General features: G+C 52.3%; 1 protein-coding gene across 5 annotated transcripts in view; it reads right to left on the bottom strand.

Annotated features, from left to right (window-relative positions):
- The window catches only part of bcor (BCL6 corepressor), a 35,443-nt gene that overhangs the window by 9,895 nt on the left and 1,321 nt on the right, over window positions 1-24,227 (bottom strand). For 2 of the 5 annotated variants that reach the window (XM_086145034.1, XM_086145035.1), the window contains 8 exons: window positions 15,605-15,686; window positions 12,235-15,429; window positions 10,603-10,659; window positions 9,892-10,051; window positions 8,515-8,853; window positions 6,579-6,857; window positions 4,884-5,191; window positions 3,364-3,648 (listed from right to left, as the gene is read on the bottom strand). In XM_086145034.1, coding sequence (XP_086001160.1) covers window positions 3,364-3,648; window positions 4,884-5,191; window positions 6,579-6,857; window positions 8,515-8,853; window positions 9,892-10,051; window positions 10,603-10,659; window positions 12,235-15,429; window positions 15,605-15,607 — 4,626 coding nt within the window. In that variant the 5' untranslated portion in view covers window positions 15,608-15,686. The remainder of the gene's footprint in view (window positions 1-3,363; window positions 3,649-4,883; window positions 5,192-6,578; window positions 6,858-8,514; window positions 8,854-9,891; window positions 10,052-10,602; window positions 10,660-12,234; window positions 15,430-15,604; window positions 15,687-24,227) is intronic. The other 3 variants (XM_086145036.1, XM_086145037.1, XM_086145039.1) reach the window with 2 other exon arrangements.

Here is a 24,227-nt window from a genome sequence, read left to right as displayed (position 1 = left end):
TGCGAGCCGAGTGTGTGCGTGCGGGCGTGTGCGCGCCGGTATGTGCGAGGCGGCGCGCATAAATTTGTGTGTCCCTCCTAGCGCGCTCGTGTGTGTGTGTGAGCCCCAGGGGTCTGCCCCGGGCTTATCACACACAGGCAGTGAGAGACGAGCTTCCTGAGAGGGAGAGAAAGAAAGGGAGGGAGGGGAAGGCGGGGGTGTTGTTTGCGCAGCGGTCAGTGCCTTGTTTGTGTAGTCTCAGGTTTTCTCCTCCCCCCCCTTCGCCGCCCGCTCCCTCCCTCCCTCCCTCCCTCCGCACGCGGAGCGCAGGAAGGGAAAAATGCAAAAGAGGAGGGGGGGAGGGTGATGAAAAAAAAAAAAAAAAAAAAAGAGAGAGGGAGGGAAGGAGGGAGGGGGGAAAAACGTTTGAGCGAGAGACACATAAATCAGAGACGAGCCGGCTTCTCTCCAGCACGGCTGACTGAACCCTGCTGCCGCCGCGCCGCGCTGCGCCCGGTGTTTGTGCGAGAGCGGGGAAAAAGGAAAAACAGCCGCCGCCGCCGCCGCCGCCGCCGCCTCTGCTGCTGCCGCTGCTGCCGCTGCTAACCACAGCCACCACGGCACATTAGAGGGCCATTAGAACGCGATTATACTCCCAGTGCTTACCTCTCGTTCACACTCCCGCGCACGCACATAAACGACGTACGCGCTCGCTCATCACCGTAAAAGCGCGTGCGTGCGTGCGTGCGTGCTTGCGTGGGCGCGCCTATAAAAAAAAAAAAAAAAAAAAGGGGGGGGGGAGGGAAGCGAGCGGTAAACGAGCTGCCGCGAACGACAGCAACAGCCGCACGTCGTTACAGCCCCGCCGGGGGCCCTCCGCCGGCAAGACCCGGCAGGACCCGGCGGAAATGGATTGATAAATAAATAAATGGAGAAAGGCCCGCGAGTGCGTGAGACAAAGCGGTATCAAAAGGTGAGCGCGGACGCGCCACAGCGCGCCGCTCAAGGGGGCATTAAAACGGCGCGGATCGATAAATCAATCCGGAAATCCTGTCAACAAGGGGAGGGGAAGCGTTTAGGTGCCCGAGAAGAAACGCCAAGGACGAGGGCGGAAGGTTCCGGTGGCTTTATCTCCCCGACAGGCCGCCGCGGAGCCGCAGGCCGGCGATCCGCACACTGGAGCCGGGTTGTTTTTTTTCCTTCCTGGTTTTTTTTTTTTTTTCTGCTCTCAAGGCTCCGCTCAGAGGAACATTTACCGCCTAGTTTGAGACTAAACACTTCCGAGCAGCCCTTTGGAAAAAAAAAAAAAAAAAAAGAAGACGCTGGACCGGACTGACGAGTCATAATTTTACGGCTCTGACAGCGACTTCGCTTTGCCAAAACAACAAATAAAATCTGGCGCGGAGGGAGCCAGTGTTTTCTGGTTTGAACTTTGTAGGGTTTCATTTTGCTCCTCGGTTTGTTCCATCTGACGGCCTTTTGTCAACAGAGGAACATCGTCGAGGGAGATTATATGTGTTCGTCGGCGGGTATAAAAAAAAAAAACGGTTCTATCGGCCAAACGCAGCTTTATTCCCTTATTCATTAAGTTCGCATCAAAACGCATCATGGGGGCGTATGGATATGAGCGGCGGATCGGACATTGGTTAGTTACTGGCTCATCTTGAGTTGCTGCTTTCAAGGATTTAGGCGTTTTCTTCCGACGACGCTTCGGTCCCGAGTCAAGAACGGTCTATCGAGTCGATCTTGAATGACGTGACTGGAAGTCATCTTCACCGTATAGTCTACTAGACTTGCAAGAGACGCTTTTGTCAACCATGAAGTGCATTATCTTTTTCATTTTCTTCCCCAAAACGGGTAAAAGCCACCTCAAGCGAGCATTTTGCGTAGGAGCAAAGAAAGGAGTGTAATTGTTTCCATTAACCTTGTTCTAATGCGAAACTTCAAAATGGCCATTTAAATTAGTTAACCGAAACAGGGCCGGGATTTGTTTATGAGCACGGAATTCTTATCAGCCACAGTCAACTGTTTCCACTGGCAACATATCAGCCGCCGCTTGTTTTTTTTTTTTCTTTTTTTTTTTGCCCAGAATCTTCATTCACTTCCGGGTCAGTCGACTGGCAGTCACCTCAGATCGGCTGTAATGGAAACACCACGCGTTCGCTTCTACCCCGTTTGCGGCGGACCGTCGCCTCTGTCGGAAACTGTGCGCACATCACTTCCACAGTTTCCCTCCTTCTCCGTTCGAGCGGCGGCTTGTAAATCGCCTGTGTTGACTTTAAAAGGAGAGACGTAAGTTAAAGATAGAAAACTGAAACCACAGCGTCGTCACTGGCTTCCAAGTCGCTCTACGGTTTACAAGCAGTATTCAACGGTGCATTTGTTTGCTGTGCTCTTGTGACATGGAGCGTAGCACACCTGGGAAAACAGAAATGTGAACTCGTCACAGACAATCGCCCTTTTTAGACGGTTTACCCGCATTTAGATAACCCGGATATACCCGCTGTTTTTCTTGGAATAGCGCTACCGGTGCGTTGAGCAGACAGATAAGGGGGTAGTCCTTGAAAAATCTTTACGCCACCTGGCTGTACCCGGAGTTCCGGCGCCGGAAAAAGTGCCTGCGGCTACGAGAGCGACGGGAGCGAGAAGATTCAGTAGAATATACACAGGCGTCTCGTGTGTGCGGAGAGTGGGAGGATCTGGTTTAGGGGCGAACGGCAGAAAGAAAGAACTTCCGACGATAAGAGAGCGGCAGCGAGCATCAGTCTACGTATAATGATTCCAATGATCCCTCACGCTGTCTGCGCACACACGGGCATGTGAGTGCGCGGTTGCGCACGCGCGTATATGTGTGTGTGTGTGTGTGTCTGAGTGTGTCACACTTCGCCTCACAGAAAATTAATGAGATGTGAGAGCGGAGCGAGGCGGGCGGGGGGCGGAGGGGGGCTGGAGGGGGGGCGGGGTTGGAGGGAGGGTGTGCGCTCGCGGGGAGGAGGGGTGTCAACGACAATCTGAGTCACAAAGAGTGGAAGAGAAAGAACGTGCTGAGAGGAAAGAAGGGGGAGGGAGAGAGCGGAAACCTGAGTGAGAACGAGTCGCAGGCGAGGAGGAGAAAAGATGGAGAAAGCATCAGTGAGGAAACACAAGATGCGAGAGCAAAAGAGGGATCTAGGAAGAGGAAGGATAGAGCGACGCAAGAAAATCAGATGGAAAAAGACCATTTTGAAAATAATACTTGAGTCGGAGCCAGGGACAGGAACAAAGTAGGGGAGGAAAATGAGCTCAATTTAAGTGGAGAGAACGCAGAGATTTCAACGGGATGAAGTGTAAAGTGTGAAGGGAGGAAGTGATGAGGAGGCAGGGAGGCCGAGGGAAGCCCGTTACCTCGTAGCCCAGCCGAGCCGCTCTCTGGAGGAGAGTCTCTCCGGCGTTCTTGTTCACGATCAGCCGGCGAGCCTCGGGCGGGATCGGACGCACCGCAGGGGGCTCAGCAGGGGGTGTCCTCTGCACCCCCGCTGCCTCTGGTGAGACACCGCCCACTCTGCCGTTTGCCTGAAGCTGCAGGGAGGGCGGACAGAGCGCGGCAGGGGAGCAGGGCTTGACTGGAGAGCAGGGATAATGATTAGGAGAGGCAGCTCTCTTCCTCAGAGCGCCTTGCTGCTCACTCAGCTGTGGAAGGAGAGAGAGAGACCGGGAAAGAGAGGGAGAGAGAGAGAGAGAGAGAGAGAGCGCGAGTGTTACAGCCTCGGCCACATAGCAGACGGGACACACACCCAAACTCAAGGGCACATGCACAAGCGTGGCAATGTGTGCACACAGGAGGAAATGCAGGTGTGTCCCCGCGCGCGCACAAGCAGAAATGTTTTCGCCCGTTGTTTGGGTTTGGATTTTTTTCGTTTTTTTTTTTTTTTTAGATTCAATAAAACCTATTTATTGTCCTATTTCTCCTATCCTCTCGGGATTTGACTCTACATCTTCCGTAAAGATTCCAAAAGCTTAAAGTATAAAAATACCTCATCTTATCGCCAACATCTGTGTTTCTGCATGATTAATGTGTATGAAAGAAGCTGCGTATCAAGGAAACCACACGTGCACAGCGTATTTCACACCAACTGTTCATGACCCAAACACTGCAGGTTGGCACGCCAGTTTTCTTTAACCACTAAACCAACAGAGCCCTCTGAGCGCAGCACACGAGAGAGGGAGTTGCCTGTCTGCATGTCTGGTTGTGTGCGTGCGTGCGCGAGTGTGTGTGTGTGTGTGTGTGTGTGTGGTACGTGCCCTCTCAGTGGAATTCCATGTCGAAGCAGCTGTCAGGCTGAGGAGGAGCAGGGGAGGAGAGCAGTGTGGGTGGAAAACAACTAGCCTTCTTTTTCCCCCTCAAGTTTCCCCGTGCTCATTTTTTTTTCCCCTCTTTTGAACTCAGGCGCTTCATACGCTAGACCATGGCTGCCACATTCCTCACTATGTGTGTGGAAGGGAGTGTGCACTGGGAGTGTGTGTGTGTGTGTGTGTGTGTGTAGCCTTGTGCTCAGCACCAAGTACAATGTATAATTGCTCCAGGGTTTTGTTGTTATGTCAGGAATGCTCACAAACACGCAGACACTCAGCCCTGGCACGTATCTACACACACACACAGCAGCGCCGATGACACACGTTCGACAATTAAGGCCAGAGACAAACACACATGCGTGCATGCGCTCCACGGGGAGTCACTAAGGGCACAAGGAGGTCAAAGCTCCAGCAGCCCTCTAAACATTGTAAACATACTTCCTTCCTCTCTCCCTCCCTCCCTTCCTCTCCCAGCTGCATAATCAGAGGCGCCGAGGGGCATATTGAAAAGGCTCCGATGCTGCAAACATCCAGACGCCACTACCGCAGCCAGACACCGTATCAGCACTCACCTTGTCATCTTCCGCGGCTTCCAGATCAGCTGCAAATCGCTGGTCGGGGCTGTACGGCGCGGCCTCTTTTTTCTTCTCCCGCTCCCTCTGACTGGTGTGTTTGGTCTTGCATGGCCGCTTGCCCTTGGGTTTGTCAGTGTCACTATGGCGACGGGCCTTGAAGGGAGGGGTGCCTCCCACGGCTGGCTCTGAGGCCGGAGAGGGAGGGCCCCTCCAAGGCTCCTTGAGGCCACGGTCACCTGAGAAGGGGCCCGGCGGGTGTGCTCTGTCCTTCAGCTGGCCGGGGGGAAGGGGAGAAGCGGCTACTCCTGCCGGAGGAGAAGGAAGCAGGAGACAGAGTGAGCGTCTGATAGTGTGAGACCTCAGTGGAAGTGGAGGATGGGAAGGTATTGCAAGGCCATCTCTCACCCTCTGTTGGTTTATTAATGAGCACACAGAGCTGTCTAGGAGCGCAGCATGCCTGCTCGATCAGGAAAAAAACACTGCCGCACATAAACACCCCTATAGTGACTTGTGCGCGCACTCATTCACTGCACCAAGGACACCGCTATGAATAATCTCCTTAAATGTGGCTCTATGTAGTTTTAGCCTCTTATGGCGCATATTTACGATAAAAAAAAATAAAAACATGGCCATGAAGCCACAAGGTCAAATTGGTGTTTAATAGCTTAATAGAAATACATTTCTAGCGAAGCATGATTGCAAAGCATTTCGCACATCTTCCGGAATGTCTGAATGTGTACCAATTTTCTGGATGAACACTGCATCCAGGAAGCAACAAAAACTATAATCCTCTTGGTGATGGTTTAATACACAAGTCCTTTCCACGTAACTTTTGTTGGAGAAAGAAGGCATTATAAGTTAAATTAAATCCCGATAAAATGAAGAAGTAGCCCTGACAGACACTCGGTGGAATAACATTCATCGTAACAACAGGGCTGTTGCCAGGGTGATGTTATCTGAAAAGGTGAAGGCTAAAAAAAAAAAAAAAAAAAAAAAAAAAAAAATACACACTCAGTGGCCAATCAAGGCCTGTGGTTTCTGCAGGGAACATAAAACCAAAATCTCCTCTGATTTATTCACTTCCTTTAATCTCTCTCCTGCTCTTTTATTTTCTGCTCTTCGTCTGTGCGTCCCTCTGCTTCAGTCTGGGCACATGAATAAGGGAAAGCCTGGTTTTAATAAGTTACCCCCCTTAACACACACACACACACACACACACACACACACACACACACGAACACACAGACACACACACACACACACACACGCTCCCTACCCTGCATTTCAGTGTGACTGGTCTTGAGGGGAAAAAAGGAAGAGAAAAATCATTGATCACACATTAGTCACACTATACCTGCCCACACATATCTCCACTAGTCACTTCCCTCATTCCTCTCTCATTGCTCTCTTAGTCCACTCTGGACCAGTTGAACACAAAGCCAAATCCACAGGAGGGAAGCGTTTTAGGTTTTAGTCCCCAGGTTCCACTTCTGATTCCTCAGTCTTTCCCCTAGCAGAGTGAAGTATTCTCTACCTCATTTCCTCTGCCCCCTCCCAAAAGACTCCCGGGAAATCCCCCAAAGACAGAGTGCTCAACAAGAAAGTGAAACATGAGCCAAAGATAGATTTCCGTTACCCTAGCTGAACTCAGAGATAGAGCCGTGGTTTGCACGGCTGGCGGTACAATCTTACCATTAAGTAGCTTCTCGCAACCCCATTTCCTGTTGATCTCGGCTCTCTGCGCCGCGGCTCTGTCATCTGGCTCCCCGGGTCTGAGCTTGTGCTCTCGTAGCGTCTGGGCTGGCGCTGCCAATCGGGGCTGGGGCCACGCCCTCTCCTGTTTGATCTGGAGGCAGTCAGGTGCAGCGGCGCCTGTCGCGGGCTTGCTGAGCCGCAGTCCCTTTAGCTCTATGCAGACCTTGAGCTTTCGTACCTCGTCGTCTTCGTCAGGACTGGCAGGTTCATGCTCATCTGCGAGTGAACAAAGGGACAGTTGTAGTGAGCTCTCACAACGTCTAGGACACTGACGCTCAACGCTGAGCCGCAACAATTACTCCGTTTCAACACCAGTTCTCTCTGTCAAAGTTCTGTCTCTTACTGGATTTTTAAACGCCCGACGGATAAACAGCGATGCGTACGTGACCAGGTTTAACCGCCACCTGTAAATTCGGAAATGTTATGGTTTTTCGCCCCTGGAAATGCTTTACACCAACCTTTTGCAGCTAAATGTACACAACTTACACAAAAGCCTGCATTTACATTGCATAGCGTGATGTCCACTTCCAGCTGGCTGAGTACGGGATATCGTTTTGTTTTTTTTTCTGCCTGCCTACATCGAGTTTTAAAAAGGGACTCATATCTAACATCTGCATTTACATTTTCAGAACTGTACGCACAAAGACAAAGACGCAGCAATGACTGGCAACTGACCCAGAAAAAGAAAGCAATTTATGACACACTGAAAAAGAACAAACTAACAGCCCAGCAATTTTCAATGGACGGTTGAAAACTACTGCTTTCCACGCATCTTTTGAGCTCTCCTCCACAACGCAGAGCACTTTCACATTACATCGTGAAACATTTTCAATAACATCGACATGGAATATCCCTGTATATCTGTCCTTCTACAGCAACAGACAAGTTGGTAGCTATCAGATCTATATAGCATTTTCATTCCACATATCAATGAGGCCTGAAACAGAATTGGAAATATCAGATTCCTTGTCCTTCTTTTCCCCCCACAACAGATTTATGAAACGTATCCAATCTGCATCACATCGGCGAACAAAACTGCATTAGGTCATTTGTACCGCGTGTAAAGGCAGCCTGAATACCTCTATACGTAATGGCGTGAAGAAAACCGAACCCATCTTAAAAAGTCAACAAACACCTTCCACACACTGACACGAACATGCATGCATGCGCACATGCACGCAAGCGCGCACACACACACACTCACACACACAGACACACACACAGACACACACACACACACACACACACACACACACAAGACAGAGACAAAAGACAAAGGGAGAGGAAGAGTAAAATGGGAGAGAAGTCAAGAGTCAGGCAGCAACAAAACAATAACCCCAGACACCCGAGGACTGGTATTTGACTTGTCTGCTGGGGAGAGCAAGCGTGATATCGTATGCCAGAAAAAAAAGGAAACCCAAACAGATGAGGAAAAAAAGAAGGGAGATGAAAAGAGAAGAAAAGAGCAGCTTTGAAGAGGGTGGGTAAGCGCAGCAGAGGAACAGTGCTGAAAGGAGAGAGAATGGCTGGCCCTCTTCCTCACTTCTCGCTCACCCTCTGCTCAAAGACAGGATTAAACACTTCTCTGAGCTGGCTGCCACACAGAGCGAAAGATAGAACAGTGGGACAGAGAGAGGGAAGGGACAGCGGGGGTTGCTACAGAGTGGGTTTAAGGTGCAATTGATTGGGAAAGAGGAAGCGACAAGAGCAACGGAACAAGGAAAAAGAACAAGGGATAAGACTGGGCTCAACATCACACCAGATAAAGGGGAAAGAGGGAGGAATTAGACAGATGCACAGACAGCAGACGCAAGGAAAAGGGGAGATTATATGAGGGAAATAGGTTTGACGCATGAAAAAACAAAATTCTCACCTGCCGAAATCCTGGCTCTTTTTTCCGATAGGGAAACCCTCTCTTCCCCCTCCTGGTCCGTATCTCCCTGCTCCACCTTGGGGCCGAGAGGGCGTTTCCTGGTGAATCCGAAGTCCGGGATGGTCACCTCGTCGTGGCCTTTCACGGCTGTTAGGGTAGGGGGTACGCAATGGCCTCCTTCAGCCTCGATCCCCACCTTCCTCGGGCCGTCCTTTAGCCCTCCATGGGTGGCACTTCTGGCGCCGTCCCGGGCCCCATGCTCTGTGGTCAAAGGCTCCCTCTGGCCCCCACACCTCTGGAGGACTGGAACTCTGTTGTTGGTGTACGCCTGCCGAACACCTGAGCAGAGACAGATGGATGTGAGACGGGGTGGGGGCAAATGAGCAACAGAAGATGAAAGTGGAGCAGATACGGAGGGAGAGAATACAGACAGACCACAAACCAGCCAGCCAGAAAGCAAGGAAACAAGGGGTGGGGGATTGACAGAGGGAAAACGCTAGTTAAACACCAGCCAGCTTTTATTCTGCTTTAAAGACAGGCAATAAAACTTTGATGGGGTAAAGACTTTTTAATCTGATGTGAGCCAAGCCAGCGGCCTGATGGTTCCAGAGGCAAGAAAACATCCTGTGCACAGTGACCCCCCCCCCTTCCCTCCCCCCGTCCTCCCCCACAGCATGACCGCACCACGCCCTTCTCACATAGAGCGTGACTCTGCCCCCCCCCCTTTCCCCCTCGCTCCGACTCCCTCTCCGTCTCTCCATGCCATAATTAGGCTCACACGTCAGCCACGGCCTCGCTCCAACACACAGCTGGGCTCCGAGCCAACCTAACCAACCCCCTCCCCCCCTTCCCGCTTTCTGTTGCGCTCTCCCATCCGCTTTCACCCACTAACGCTCCCCCTGCTCTCTCTCTCTTTCTCTCTCTCACTCACGCAATCTCCGGCCCTCCTTCTCCTCGCCCTCCCTCTCGATAGTCGCTCCGCACAGATAAGCACAAAAGGCTTCTTGAAAATAAAACTCCCTCCCTGTCTTTCTAGCTCACTCTTTCGCCTGTGTGCTCCGAGCTTGTGTGTGTGTGTGTGTGTGTGTGTGTCTTTTTTTAGAGTGACCCGGTCTTGCCTCAGCATTTGCTGCAAGTGCATACGAGGGTGTATGCGCACCTATTGTTTGTGTGTGTCCCTTTCAAAGTGTTCATTTACGGAGTGGCTGCGTGTGTGTGTGTGTGTGTGTAGGGGTGTGCATTTCTAGAGGGTGTGTGTATGTATGTGTGTGTGTGCGTGCACGGGTGTGCTGCTGCGTGCGTGTGCGCTTCTATATATGTGTGTGTGTGTGTGTGTGTGTGTGTGTGTGTGTGCGTGTGTGGTGCTGAGTTACTCACCCTCCCTCTCTCCCTGCCGGGTGGTGTGTTGGCAGTGATCCAGCACTCGCTCTCTGCGATGGCCGTCTGCCAGGTCCCGTCCTGCTGCCGGGGCAGACACACACACACCGCCGCCCTCCTTCTCCTTCAGCTCCAGCTCAGAGAACCGCATCATTGCCCGCTGTGCACACACATACACACACACACGTACGCACACACAAACAAACACAAATGCAGAAAAATCCCATGAAAACCACTCATCGTCTGCCCAAGCCATACATACACACATGCACACACAAGCGCACACGCACACACACAGACACACACACACACACACACCTCTCTAAACCTCACTCTGGCCTCAAAAGCTAGAAGCAAAAATTGCATCAGAAATCACATTGTCTTAAAATTCAAAGAAAATGGCAAAGGAAATTAAACCGACACACAAACGCACACAGGACAAGAAGGTAGACAGGTAAACAACAAGCATGGCATCAAGACACAGGTTAGACTACTGCAGCCACTGTGAGTCCATGCGCTCTGGGGTTTATGTCCTGGCTTCTCCCTTCCTGAAACATAAACATGGCTTGGAAACATATACATCTGAGCCCTGAGGCAGAGGAAGGAGATGAAGAAGAGGAAGTGTGGAAAAGAGGAGTGCGCAATGATACAAAATACAAAGGAGACAGAGCCCATCAGAGGCAGATGTGATAAGAAATGTAAAGAACTGACCTCCCAGTTAGCTGCAGGTTGACTTATATTACTCCCCTCTCGTGATATGACTTCCATCTAAGCAATTAGAACGGGGGCTCAATATATCTGTCCATCATTTCATCTTTTCTTTAATGTATATCTGTTATGTTTGTCCACATGTTTCTTTACATACAACAGGCAGCCACAATCCCACAAAATAACACAAAATTCAAATGACTCAACAGGTCAATTTACACTGCATCAAAACTATCAAATGATTTCTGAACGGACAAGTTTGTAGAAGGAAACTCAACAAGATGTTCCGTCTAATCCTGATGGATACCAGTTATTTGGCTTTTTTACAAGTCCTTTATTTTGAACAGACTTTCATATCTAATTGTTACATGTCCAGAAATTGAGCATTTGATAGCTTTGCATTGCAACTGCGCATTGACTAGCAGACACAGACAAAAATCACAGTGTACTGGAGTGTGTTCAAAACATAGACAGACATTTGCAATGTTTTTTAACCCTATCTGCCTCTGAGCCAGTAGATAACGAAGCATATGTAGTGTTTGTGTTTTGACGCTGAATATGCATCGGGGTTCTTTTGTTGTTTAAAATAAAGAAAGGACCAACGGTAAACTGCCAAACATAGAAAGCTACGAAAGGCGTGTGTGATTGCGATAAATAACAATAAATAACGGATTACAGTAACTGCATGAGGATCGGGTAATTTTTATGTGTGTTAGGAGAGGAGGGGGGGGGGGGGGGGTCTTTTGGCCCAGGGGGTGGGAGGAGAAATTTGACCTTGGGCAGCAACCAGGCAGGGCAGCATAGGCCATTATGAGGAGGATAGCGACTCGTGGATGGGGACATGCAGACAGCCTAACAGGAATCCCAAAGAGGGCAGCTGCTGTTTTTTTAAGCACGAGCTACAAGCCCTCCACTGGCCCTCACCTTAGGGTTAAGCATAGCCAAAGGCAGTGTGAACCATGAAGCTGCCACAGTCATGCTCTGAAACTATTTGGCTCTAAAGCATAGTCAGCACTAACACATGCTTTAGCCCCAAGGCAGTCACACAAGGACGAGCACGTCTGGACACACAAACACACACGCACAGAAATAACCTTTACAATGACTGCTCACTAATCAACATACAGACATGGCAGACCTGGTTAACCTTTGAACTGCCATCCCCGATAGAAAGCGTCAACTGGCCTTGCACCAGCTCAATAAGACAATGATAAACTAAAGGGGAGGTCAAGCCTACGGACACTAGCGTGGCAGCGTTTTCATTACTGTACTTTGTTGTAAATGCAGACTGTGCCAATTTCATGCAGGATGTGTTTCACAGGCAGTTCTGAATATTGCAGCAAGGGAATCAAGACAGAGGGAGCTATTTAAGAATTTATTTGTGTGTGAATGTTAGATCTGAATGTATGTTTGAGGTGTCTACGTTTAAATGTTGTTCATGATGATTGACCACGATATACACCATCTTGAGACCACCATGTACCAAACCCTTTATACACACACACACACACACATACACGTGCGGACACGCACACACACATACATATACACGCGCGCGCACACACACACACATATATATTTATATATATACGCACGCACACATACACACATACACACACTTTTTTTTAGCCTTACCTGCAGAGCTCTCTGTTCACGGCTCAGCTTGCTGGAGTCAGCATACAGCTCAGTGGTGACACATTTAAAGCGGTCGCCAACATAGCCTGAGGAGTTAGCAATCCTCTTGGCAAGACTGGATCTGCGAGAGCTTTTAGATGAAGTTTGGCTACCCTCGTCCTCGTCGTAATCCCCTTCTCCTTGAGACTCTCCAAGGTCAACAATACTGTCTTCCTTTTCAGCGTCTCTCATGCACATTTTTTCCTGATTTGTCTCTGTCACGACATCTGTGCAATGCTGGGCGAGGTGCAGAGTTTGGCTACCTTTGTTCCCTTTGTCCTTACCAGAGCTACGCTCACCAGATGTACGGGCGCAACGCAAGGTGCTCTGGTCTTGGTCTTCAAGATCTGGGCTAGGGCTCCGGTCGTCTGAGCTCTCCTCTGCTTGAGAGATCTGTCCGGGAGAAGTTGGGAATGTGCCAGATGTTACTCCGGGACAACCAGTGTCCTGAAGAACCTTTTGCTTCCCACAAGTAGTTTCCTCTGGTCTATCGGTGTGGCTGGACTTCAGGGTCGGGCTCTGTACAGAGTGTGTTGAAAAATGATGGGAACGGTTGTGTTGGTGTTTGGGCTCATGATCAGTCTTTGTTGCGTTTGGGTTATTGTGGTAACGTTCGTTTTGGTTAACCTGGGTAAGCGTGGAGGAGTCACCGGCAGGTATTTTTTGGACTGCTGGGGTGGACTCAGCATCTGTGTCTGAGTTAACAAGGTCAATACAGACAATCTTATCTCTGTATGCTACAGAGGAAGAGGGCAGCTTAGCTTGATTCCCCCCCTGTCCTTGCGCTCCCGCGTCCTTATCAGGCTTTACTTGGGCGCCTTCAGCCACCTCCTTCCCAATATTCTGATCTCGGTGGCCCAGGTATTCTTCAACGGGCCCACGCGGCTTTTCCTGTCCTCTGGCCTTCAACGTTGCATCTCCTCTTTCTGACAACTTGTCTGAGTGAGGCTGCATTAGGGGATGGGTCATCTCCTGTGAGTTATAAGAAAGGTACTCCCCTCCCGGAGCGGCCGAAAGATTGTGATAGGGTAAGGGGTGTTTTGCTGCCAAATGTGTTGGGTAAAGGCTGTTGCTGCCCAATAACACTGGATGGGGGTAGACTGGGCCTTTCCCTGCAATTGGCAGAGAGTGCAGTGCCATGCCATCGGGGATAGGGTAGGGCAGGTACCTGTTGGCATAGGCCAAGCTGTGGTTCAGGTATGAATCCGTTTGAGGAAGATAAAGATGGCCAGTAGGGTGACCGTTCTCTAAACAGGGCCTTTTGTAAGGGGTTACTTCCGGAGTCGTTTCACCTCTCTTTGTGGCCTGCGAGCATTTCTCCGACCCGTCTCTGTGGTGGCCTGGCAGAGGATGCTCGGCCTGGCTGGGACTGTGTTTAACCCATTCACAATTGGGTTTGGGAGAAAGAGCCCTTGAGCTGACCAAAGAAGAGCCAGAGTGTTGTGTGGAGGGAACATTATGGTTGGGCTCCCCTATCCTTGGACAGGAGGAACTACGTTGCTGAGGCAGTACCCTTTCAAGACCCTTGTGTTTGATGACAGAGGGTGAGGACCCTTTGGCCTGTGAAAGCCCGAGGTCTGTGTTTGGCCTTGGAGACGCAGGTAAGCCTGGTGTGTGCTGAGTGTGGGAGGGGGACCTGCTAGGTACTACCCAGGAGGAGTGCAAAGTGCTGATCATCTCTGACCTCTCAGAGACCTTTGAAGAAGTGCTGCTTGCCACAGAGTGAGGGTGGGTGGAAGGAGAGAGGGAAAGGTTTTCTTTAAGGAGCTCGCCGCTTGGGGGAAGTCCATAACGTGCACCCGATGAAACGGTTTCCATCTTAGCTGCGAATCCATTGGGAGATAGCCCAAACTCTAGTATTCTCCCCGACAAGTCCAACGGCTTCTCTGCTGAGTCTTTGGTTGTTTGGGTTTGGTGCGACGTCCTATCAAAACTGGGTTTGGAGGGTGATCTGCTCAACCGACTTTCAGCCCCTGCACTTCTGTGCTCGGGCACCCCGTCTCTTGACCTGTGTTTGTGGGGACTGGGCCGGGCAGGCGAAGACTGGTCTGAAGCCATACCGCTGACAGAAAATGGATGGGGATTGGACTGCGTCGAGGCTGACGAGGCCGATATCGAAGAGCTCGAAGAGGTGGGCAGCTGCCCTATCCTAGCGACCGGTCTTTGTAGATCCAGTGAATTGTCAATGAGGGCAGAATGTGCGGGGGGCTGGGGGAGGCGAGAAGATGCATGGGGTGACGAGTCGGCCGGCAGACTATTATTCCCACTACCGGTGCCACTAGCGCTGGCACTACCAGAGTTATTGTTGTTATTGGAGCTATTCCTGGAAGGAGGTCTGCTCGGTCTGGTGGTCCTGCTCGGAGACCGCTCCCTGTCTATAGCAGCCTGATGATGCTGGGAATGAGCAGAGGGTTGATGAAGCTGCTGTGTAAATACTGGCGCAACACCAAGTCCCTTGTCCTGACAGTGTACCAGCGAGGTGGGGGCCATTGTAACTGCAGGAATTCTCATGGGAGTTGCCACCAGGGGTGAGGAGATAGGAGAAGGAGGATACGGGGGTATGTAGTAGAGCCTCTCACCTGGAGCGGTGGCTGCAGCGGGGTTTACATTGCCCCCCTGGGCTGCACACAGAGAAGGGTACGCCAGGTGTTGCGGAAGATAGGGGTTGGGTTGGCTGAGTAGGGAGGCTTTATACATGTTAAGAGCTGCGTATTTGGACGAGTCAATAAAGGGATACATGCTTGCTTCAGGGTAGGGGTTGAGCCACGGCAGGCGGAGGTAACTGCCACCAGCACTTGCCAGGCCCAGCTCAGAAGCTTTTTCCCCAGGTCCTACCCTTCGTTCCAGGCTGAGACCTTCTGCCCCAGCTCCAGGTATTAACACGGGCTTGTGGAGACTTGGAGGAAGGCCTTTGTAGTGCCCCAGGTATCCATTAGCAGGCTTACGACTGTCCAAGGGGCCTTCAGGCTTGTAGATAAGCTCTGGGAGACCGTCCCTATTATAGGTTAGCGGGAGGACAGGCGTGTCTTGGTTTTTCTCCGTCGGCAGCGTTCTGATTCCCGGATACACAACCCCACCGTGGAGACGGAGACCATCGTGCATCAGAGTGCCTCTGTCCAGCCCCATGGCTGCCAGGGGTGTCAACCTTGCATCCACCTGCAACAAATGAGTTGCAAGCAATCAGAGAGACACAACGGGCTCCAACTTTACACAAAAACACCAGCTAAAAAGTTGCACCTTGCATGCAATTCATGACGAGGTGGTGTCTCAAGATGATAATGAATCATGTGGTAAAGTGTAAGTGCTGCAGAGGACAAGCACAGGGACTTGCCATGTTTCGCGTGACGTTGTTCCCTTGTCTTAGTTGCAGGTTTGCGTACGTCTCAGCATCGACATCACGAACAGATGTAGCCCTGTGGAGAGGAACAAACATTTAACAGTCAGTGCCTTGGCTCACAAACCGTAGCTTTGTTGTAATTCCACAAACCATTTTTTAATATCAGCATATAAAATCGCCACAAGTACTGGTGGGGATATAAAATTCAAAATAACCTAAAACTACTGACGCACGGACACATAAACAATGTCAACACATGCCTCATTGCTTTATAACACTCAAATGTGATGGAAAGAAAGATTTCCATTTCCATTGACACTGCCATGTCATAACGGCAGTGGCAAAAGCCATCGCACACGGACAGGGATTCACTTAAATAGCCAGCGGAGATGAAAGGCCCCGTACGAGCGCCGATCCCATCGGATGAGAACCCTCAGCACTCCTCCCCCTCCGCCGTGACCCCGTCCTGCCCATCCTCGGAGCTCGAAGCACATGTGGGGCTGCCTCTATTCAGTCACGTTCCCCACACACTAATTTTTCCTGTGCCCTCTTTGACCTGCTCTCTCCGCTGCCTCAGCTTGCAGAGCAAGGGAAGATTATACATCAGAGACTTCTTTGGTGGGAGACCATTTACCGCACGCTACCACACGGCCATGGATCAGCCAACGACCGCCAAACCAAAGGTGAAAAAAAATTGGTTTGTAAGACAGCTAAGCAAACAAGGCGAAAAAGGGTGATCGCCAGGGGTCTTTTTTTGCAAGCAAATGACAATAAAGGCATATGAAAAGTCTGCGTGCATGATATTCTCTTTCCTACATTGATATTTGTCTATGTCAGTGGCTTCAAAGCGCACCACGGAGCCATCAAGGGGACAGGAAATAAGTCACCATTATTCATTAACACCTCTTAGGAAATAGCAAACAGTCGCTCTTTAATACGACGTGATTTTTTTTCAGAGGGATGGCAATGAGACTCATTTCAGCCACTTTGAATATTCGGAGGAAAACTCTCCACAAGCTTGAGTAAGACACAAGGTGAAATCGAAACGCGTCGTTTTGCGCAATATCCATTTTCTATCCATGTATCCAAGTCCACACGAACGGCGTTGAAACTTCAACGCCTAATATCAAAATGGGAAGGAAAAACCTATAGCTCCTTATTAGAAGATTCCATTTATCCTTTGTAGGAAATATTTATGTTTAAATATTTTACATGATGAGTCCTTAAGGAGAGCATTTCTGCAAGGCAACTCTAATAGAGGAGTCGGCGCAGGAATGAGGTGGGAGACCGAGGGAGATGGAAGCGCCTTTAAATAGTCAAACTGAAGCTTTGCCTTGCTCAGCAGTGCTGAGAGCAGCACAGACACCAGTCTCCTCTATCATCCCAGGGAAACGCTCTGAGCCTTGCTGCCGGCACGCCACTTTTATTAGTGTGACCCCGGGCCCATTAATCAGCCTGCTGCGGGCCCCACAGCATGGCTCCTCCCTGCCCGGCTGCCCCCCATCCCCCACCCCTGCCGACTTCCTACCACAGCAACCAGTCCTGCTTCAACAACATCCACATCTGACGGAACTTAAAGATTCGACGTACGTGGGTGAGCGTGCAAGCACATCACTCCCGCTTCCCGTATTTCCTAGAACCACAAAGGCACCTCTCTGTCTGTCTCTCTACGACGCACACGCAGACACACAACAGCCCATCAAGCTTTAAGACTGAACAAATTAACAGAAAATAACTTGCGTGTATTAGTGCCCAAATTAAATGACGGACTGGCCTCGTAACAGTTGTACACTTTGAATTCAAATTTTACAGTTTTTCAAGGGAGCCGTATTGCTTACATAAACACACCAAGGCCCATGTGCTTTTTTCGCATAAAAGATAAGGGGGACATGGACCCGTGTAGAACAAAAAACAACAGTCTGGTGTATCATGACCTGAGGAGGTGCAAAGTAATTTGGCAATAAAAAAAGTACCACAGAAGAAGTAAAAAGAACAATCTAAATAATCTAATTTAGAAGGTTGGAGGGTTTAGAAAAATATTACTGAAAGGCCAAGTCTTTTATTGGGTGTATGATTGGAATCATTTCAAGCGCATGATCCTCCAGTACTACAGGCGTCAACACTTATGGAGGAAAATAGCTCAAAACTAGGCGTCGGTGTGTTATGGAAACCGTTTTTTTTTTTCCTCTCTGCAGTTCTACTTCCCGTCAGAAGACGCCCGATCACGTACGACACTCCTCGCGAACCCCCCCTCCTCCTCCTCCTCCCGGTCACGTGACAACGCCGCCGCGTCTTCCCGGACGCTTCTGGTGTCACGTGACTCAGAGGCGCCTCGGGAGACATTACGGTGATCTTTCGCTAATTAGGTGCTTATTAAATACACGTGTGTGCGCTCATTCGCTGCCAGTGCACCGCCAGACCGGCCGTTTTTATTTTTTTCTTTTATTTTTTTTTAATGCCTAAACTGTTCGATTAGGAGGAAATGCACTTTAAGAAAGGAATAAAAAAAAAAGGAACCGAGACGGAGAGAAAAGACTAGCGCTAGGGCTAGCGGCGCATTGTGAAATGAAAAGACGCCGAAACCGCCATGGCGCTTCGAGAACACTTGGCAGAAGTAAAAGCCGACAAATGTCACACAGCGAGTGGAAGGACGGGGGGGGTGGAAGCGGAGAGACTGGAAAGGGGGAAGTGGCTGCGTGTGGACGCCCATCCCCGCTGCTAAGAATAGTTTGCGCAACAAACAAGTCCCGACGGCCGTCCAATCCATCATCGTGGCCGGCGGGGGGAGAGGATGAGGGGAGGGGGAGAAAGGGGAAGGCGGGGGGGGGGGGAGCGCGGCTGTCGGTGCCGCGTTTATAAAGCAGACCGCTGGAGCGGAGCCCCGACTCGCACCATTAAACAGAAAACCACCGGGTGTTTTTTTGCTGAACCTCGCACAGCTCTGGATTTCACTGTTGGAAGCGTTTCTAGAGATTCAAACGCCGAGCCGGGGGGGGAGAGAGAGGGAGAGAGAGAGGGAGGGAGAGTGAGACAAAGACGGCGAGAGGGAGCGAGAGACGCGGAGCCGGAAAGCGAGAGAGGGAGACGACAAGAGACAGCTCTCGCCGTGTGAGAGGCGGACAGAGAGAGAGACAGGCAGAAAGACGGAGAGAGAGAGAGGGAAATTATTCTCCCTCGTCCTTCTCATTTCCTGCCTCTGACGACAGCGACTTGAACTCTCCGTGACCCCCCTCCCCCCCCCCCCCGGTATAGACACCGGAACAAACACCGGCACCGCTCATCATCCCCCCCCTCCCTCCCTCCCTCCCCCCGGAGCCGAGGTCTCCGAGCGGTGTGTCGAGCGTGTGCGCAAGCGCGAAGACAAACGGGTTGCGAAAGTGGTTGTGTCACCGCGGAGCGGCACCTCCGCGCCGCGCCGCTCCGCTCCTCGCAAAGCCGATCCGCGGTTTCACTCACGAACATCCCGTTCGTGACGTGTTGGTAACACGCTCCTCCGTGCCGCCAGCCCTCCCCCTCTCTCTCTCTCTCTCTCTCTCTCTCTCTCTTCCTCGAGGGGGAGAGGAGGAGGAAGGGAAGGGAGGGGGGGGTTGGGCGGAGGAACTGACGGCGCTCTCGCTCTCTTTGTCCCTGGAGCTCCGCCGGGCTCCGAAGCGCAGAGCTCCGATCGGCTCGAGAGAAAAAAAAAAGCGGTGTGACGCAGGATAATCTCCACAGCGACGGGGGTGGGCGGGCTGGGGGGAGGGAGGGATAAACACGGATTAAATGAGGCGCGCGCAGGCACGCACACACGCACGCTCGCACAAATCACAAAACCCCGTCTCGACGCAGTGTGTGTGTGTGTGTGGCTGCGCGTCTGTGTGTGTGGCTGAGCGCCTGTGTGTGTGTGTGTGTGCCTGCCTGCCTGCGCGCCTGTGTGTGTGCGCCTGGCTGCGCGCCTGTGTGTGTGTGTGTGTGTGTGTGAGTGTGTGTGTGCCTGCGCGCCTGTGTGTGTGTGTGTGTGTGTGCCTGCGCGCCTGTGTGTGTGTCTGTGCGCCCGAAACGAAAGGAATTCTGCGCACACCGTAGGTGTAAAATAGAATCAATGGGGAGACATTTGAGGAGGAACATAAAAAGAGCGGATCCAAAGTGCAGACGTGCCGCGGCCCCGCAGAGCCCGGGGCCCCGCAGAGCCCGGGGCCCCGCTCCCACACCGCTGACACCTCGCGCCATAAAACACTGAGCGCGCAGGAGAGAGGACGCGTGGCCGGTTTTAATTGTTATTGATCATCGCGCCGACGTGTGCCAAATGGTCCCATTGATCATCCCCGCACTTAGACTCCGCGCGGTCTGTGGAAAATTGACATCCATGTTGTTTTTTCGGGTGTTTCTGATGGAACAAAAACAGCTTGTGAGGACGGAGCGCCGGCGGAGCTGGAGGAGCCAGCGGCGTCTCTTCAGCTGTCACATTATTAGCGGCCGAGCTGTAAACAAGGGGCCCCTGCGTCCTCCCGGGCCGCTGCACAGCCGCATTCAAGTCGGTGCACGGTTCAATTCCCCCCTCGGCGGCGCGGCCGTCAACAACGGCGACATTGTGATGCCCCCCCATGCTGTCACTGGGGGCCTGGGCGGCGGCCGCTGAACTGGCTCTATTCATCGCGGGCCAAATGAGAACTAAATGGCCCTTTATGTCACCAAAGGAGCCGATTGTAATGGGGATGCGCATGCAAAAGACGGCCCGCATTTACCGGAGGTTTCTTGACCTTTCTTTCAAATGCCCGCGCTTCTTTCATGTGTTCGATGGTCTTAATTAAACTACGCGGTAGTGAAGGACGAGCCACCCGGCGGGGCCCGATCCGCACGTACGCGCCACCTCGTTCCCGCAACGATGCCCAAACGATGAGAAGGGGAAGAGGAAGGGGAGGGGGGTTAATTATTCACGGTGTGTAAAGACGTAAATTAGGCGCGATGAAGGCGAGCGTCGGGAGAAACGGCTCTCGCACCTCCGGAACTTCGGCTTTTACGGGTCACGTGTTTCGGGGCGCCGGATCGACAAGGCGGGATCTGTGAAACGCGTCGGCGGCGGCGGCGGCGGCGGTTCCCCGCCGACGGGAACAGGAAGAGCCTTTCAACTCGTGAACTGAGCGCGTGCTGGCGCGGGCAGGAAGCGGCGCCGAGCCCGCGTGGGTTTCGCGCGGAAAGCCGGAAGCCCGGGGGTGCGGGGGGGGAGGAGGAGGAGGAGGAGGAGGAAGACAAACGAGTCCCGATCAAGACGGGGCCTGCAGGGGGAAGGGAGTGGAGCTGTCACTCCCTCCAGCCCTGACGGCAGCGAGGTCAGGAATCCGGAGGGGGTTCACGTCGAGGGTTCGGCTGGAATAAACCGCAGATTGCTTTTACGTTACGGATCAGCATTAAAGCCCGGATGTTGCCTTCGGGGACTAAACTTGTGCTCCGGGAAGACGGAGGGGGGAGGGAGGGAGCGCCGCCTCCGGATTTTAACTGTGCGTTCAGCTGCAAAATGAATGTAGCACTGAGTGCGAGGTCTTAACGGCTGTTAGGAGGCATTTTCACTCCGTCGGTTCGGGAGGGGGGTGGGGAGGGGGCTCATTTCTGACAGAGACGGCTCTGCTCCTCCCGGGTCGAGCCGCAGGAAAGCGCTCCAGACTTCGACGAAACAAAAAGCTTTGTGCAGCGCGGAGAGACCGAGGGGAGGGAGGGAGGGAGAGAATAGGAAGGGAGAGAGAGAGAGAGAGAGAGAGAGAGAGGGGTGAGGGAGCGGGGGAAGATGAGAAGGGAGGGCGGCTCTCCCGTTTCATCGCGAGGTCCCGGGAGGCCAGCACGGAGCATAGCTTCAATCAAACCGTTACGTCTCCTCCGGGAGCTGCGCAGCGCCTGGAAAACCGATCTCTCCTCGGCTTTTGTTCACACGCACCTCGCCTGCGCAGCGAGGCTGTTGTTTCATATCCAGGCGTGACAACAATAAGAAAGACCTCATGTCCCCGACTAGATATGAAACAGAACACGGCCCTTTCTTTCCTTTTTGACGGATTTTATTCATTTTCCCTGCCTATTTTCCACCAGGATGGATGTGATGATCAGTCCCGTGATTTTATTGACGCGCTCCATCAGAGTCTAATATTCCCCGCGTGGCCCGATTGATTCCAGATTAGAAAAAGTGAACGAGCAGCCGCTTAATTGCTTTAAGGCCGAGGCTCCCGCGGTCGTCGTTGGACCAACGCACTGCCGCTCGCTCACGCACGCCATGCGTGGCGCCGCGTCCACAAAACGGGAAGCCATCGAGCGCCGTTACAAGAAACTAGGCTGTTGTCGGTTTTGGCGCGGAGGGCCGCGGCGGGAGAACACCGTCCGGAGTCCGCTTTTAATTACTACTTCTGTCTGCTAATTAATTTAAGGCATAATGAAAACTAGGCTACCGATTCGGCGGGAGGGGGGGATAGGGTGCGGGTAAGGGGCAATGGGGGGGGAAGAACTGTTTTGGAAGAAGTGTGTGGTCTGACATGAAAAGAGAGAGACATCAGTGACGAACCCCCTCCCGTCCCCTCCCCCACCAACACACACACACACAAACACACACACACGCACACCACCACCATGTTCCAACACCTGGAGAACAGATTAGCCCCCGCACTGACTGCACGGCGCGCGCAGTGGAAAACTCACAATCCGCAGTATAAATAAACTCGGCGCACAAAATGCGAAGTATTCGCCTCCGCCGAACGCCGCCGCCGCCGCCGCCGCTCGGGGAACAAAACTCTTTAACCCGGAGATCAGACGCAGCAATTAAAAAAAAAAAAATTAAAAAAAACTTACAAGACTTGGCTTCAAAGTTAGCCGGGGCTGCCGGAGGGTGGGGGTGGAAGTGGAGGAGGAGGAGGAGGAGGAAGGGGGGGTGTTTTGGAGCAGGTTATTTTGGTAGCTGCACTGATGACCTTCACTCTTTTTTTTTTTATGTGAGAAAAGCACAGGACGCAGAGCCCAGGGCTCGCTGACAGCCGCTGGAAGCTCCCGGGACAAAACACACTGGAGCAAAACAAAGGCAGGTTTTTAGTGAAAGAGGGAACACGTGACCGGAGCGCTGCTCCTGATCAGCGCCGGTGACATCATGGCGACGGTTCGGGTTTGAGCCTTGTTGTGTCGTTAAGTCCCGACGCGCGGCGGCCCGGGCCTGAGATAAATCTTTACCTCGCTATTCCCCACTGACGCTGCGGTTTGCGGAAAATACAAGAAGCCTTTTATGCTCCTTTCAAAACCCCATGAAGTTGCCCCCCCCCCCGCCCTCCCCCAGTCCCCCTCCTCCTCCTCCGCCTTCGCCCTCCATCAGTTAATCCCCCCACCCCTGCTCTCTTTAAAAAAAAAAAAAAAAACGTCCTAAAACGAGGTCCTGCTCTCAGCCGGCCCCGGACGCTCCCGTCACGGCTTTGCGGATTGGCCGCGGGGCCCGAAGCGCTCCGGCGGGCGGCGGCGGCGGCGGCGCCCCTCCCCCCGCCCCCCCTCCTCTTCCCTCCCTCCCTCCCTGCCCACCGCCCCCGCCGTGCACGTCAATGAGCCGGATCCAGCCGATACGAGCCGCATCGATCCTCCTGAGAGAGCCTTCCCTAATTAGTGCGCGTGTGGCTCCGGGACGGGCGGCGTGCACGGTGACACGGTGCGTGATCTCCCGCACTGAAGGGAGCTGGGGGTGGGGGGTCGTGGAAGTCAACATATTGGGACCCAGAAGAGCTTGAAACCAACAGTGTGCGCAATTTGATTGCGCACCAGGCGGCTTTCGATTAGACTTTATGAGCGTGCGGAGTTTTTTTTTTTTACTGCGTCCGCGGATGGAAAAAAAAAATATCTAAAAATCATAAATAAGCGACTTTGGAGCGCTGGGACACTTTGAAGGTTCGAAATGCGGCTGGAAGGAAACGTGTCAGAACTCCCGGATGTGAAGCCAGGGTGAGGATCCTCTGACAGAGCGGGACGGCTGTTTAATTTGATAAGTGGAATTTCCTCCCCGCTAGAGACGAGCCTGTATATAGCGTGCCCGTGTGTGCACGGTGAGGTGGGGGTCCCATATCACACACACATGTGCAAATATATCCTACAACGCAAAGGCGGGTAATAGTGGAAGACATTCTGTAGTGCAAAGTCATATCTGAGAACACCTGCGAGGCGTGCGTGTGTGCGTGAGGTGGCAATGTGCCAGAGCGGTTTCCATCAACTCGACAGGAAGGTGAACGGTGCAGCCCCCTCCGCGAATACACACGTACACGCGCGCGTGCACGTCTTTCCCAGAACACCCTTTGGGACTGATGAGACAACTGATCACCCTCCACTCTGTCCAAACAAAGCCACGAGCGCACAGACACACACACACACACACAAACACACACACAATCAGGTGTCACAACACACGCGAATACACGTACACGCGCGCACGCACACACCGCGGGGATGCCCTCCAACTGAACGGAACCGTGAATAAACGGCGCAGCGCCGCTCGCTTCCCTTTGGCAGGGCGAGGCTGGATTCCGTAACCTTGTTTAGCGCAGAAGCTCCGTGTGCGCGCACGCGCACACACACTCCCACGCTCCCTCACCACGCGCACACACTCACACACACACACACACTCACACACACA

Source organism: Fistularia commersonii, chromosome 4, assembly GCF_037954325.1.
Source record: "Fistularia commersonii isolate RoL2024-O1a breed Wild chromosome 4, RoL_Fcom_v1.0, whole genome shotgun sequence".
In the NCBI taxonomy this organism is placed as follows: domain Eukaryota; kingdom Metazoa; phylum Chordata; class Actinopteri; order Syngnathiformes; family Fistulariidae; genus Fistularia; species Fistularia commersonii.
The sequence above is the reverse complement of the archived record's forward strand: the minus strand, read 5'-3'. Positions and strand labels throughout refer to the sequence as shown.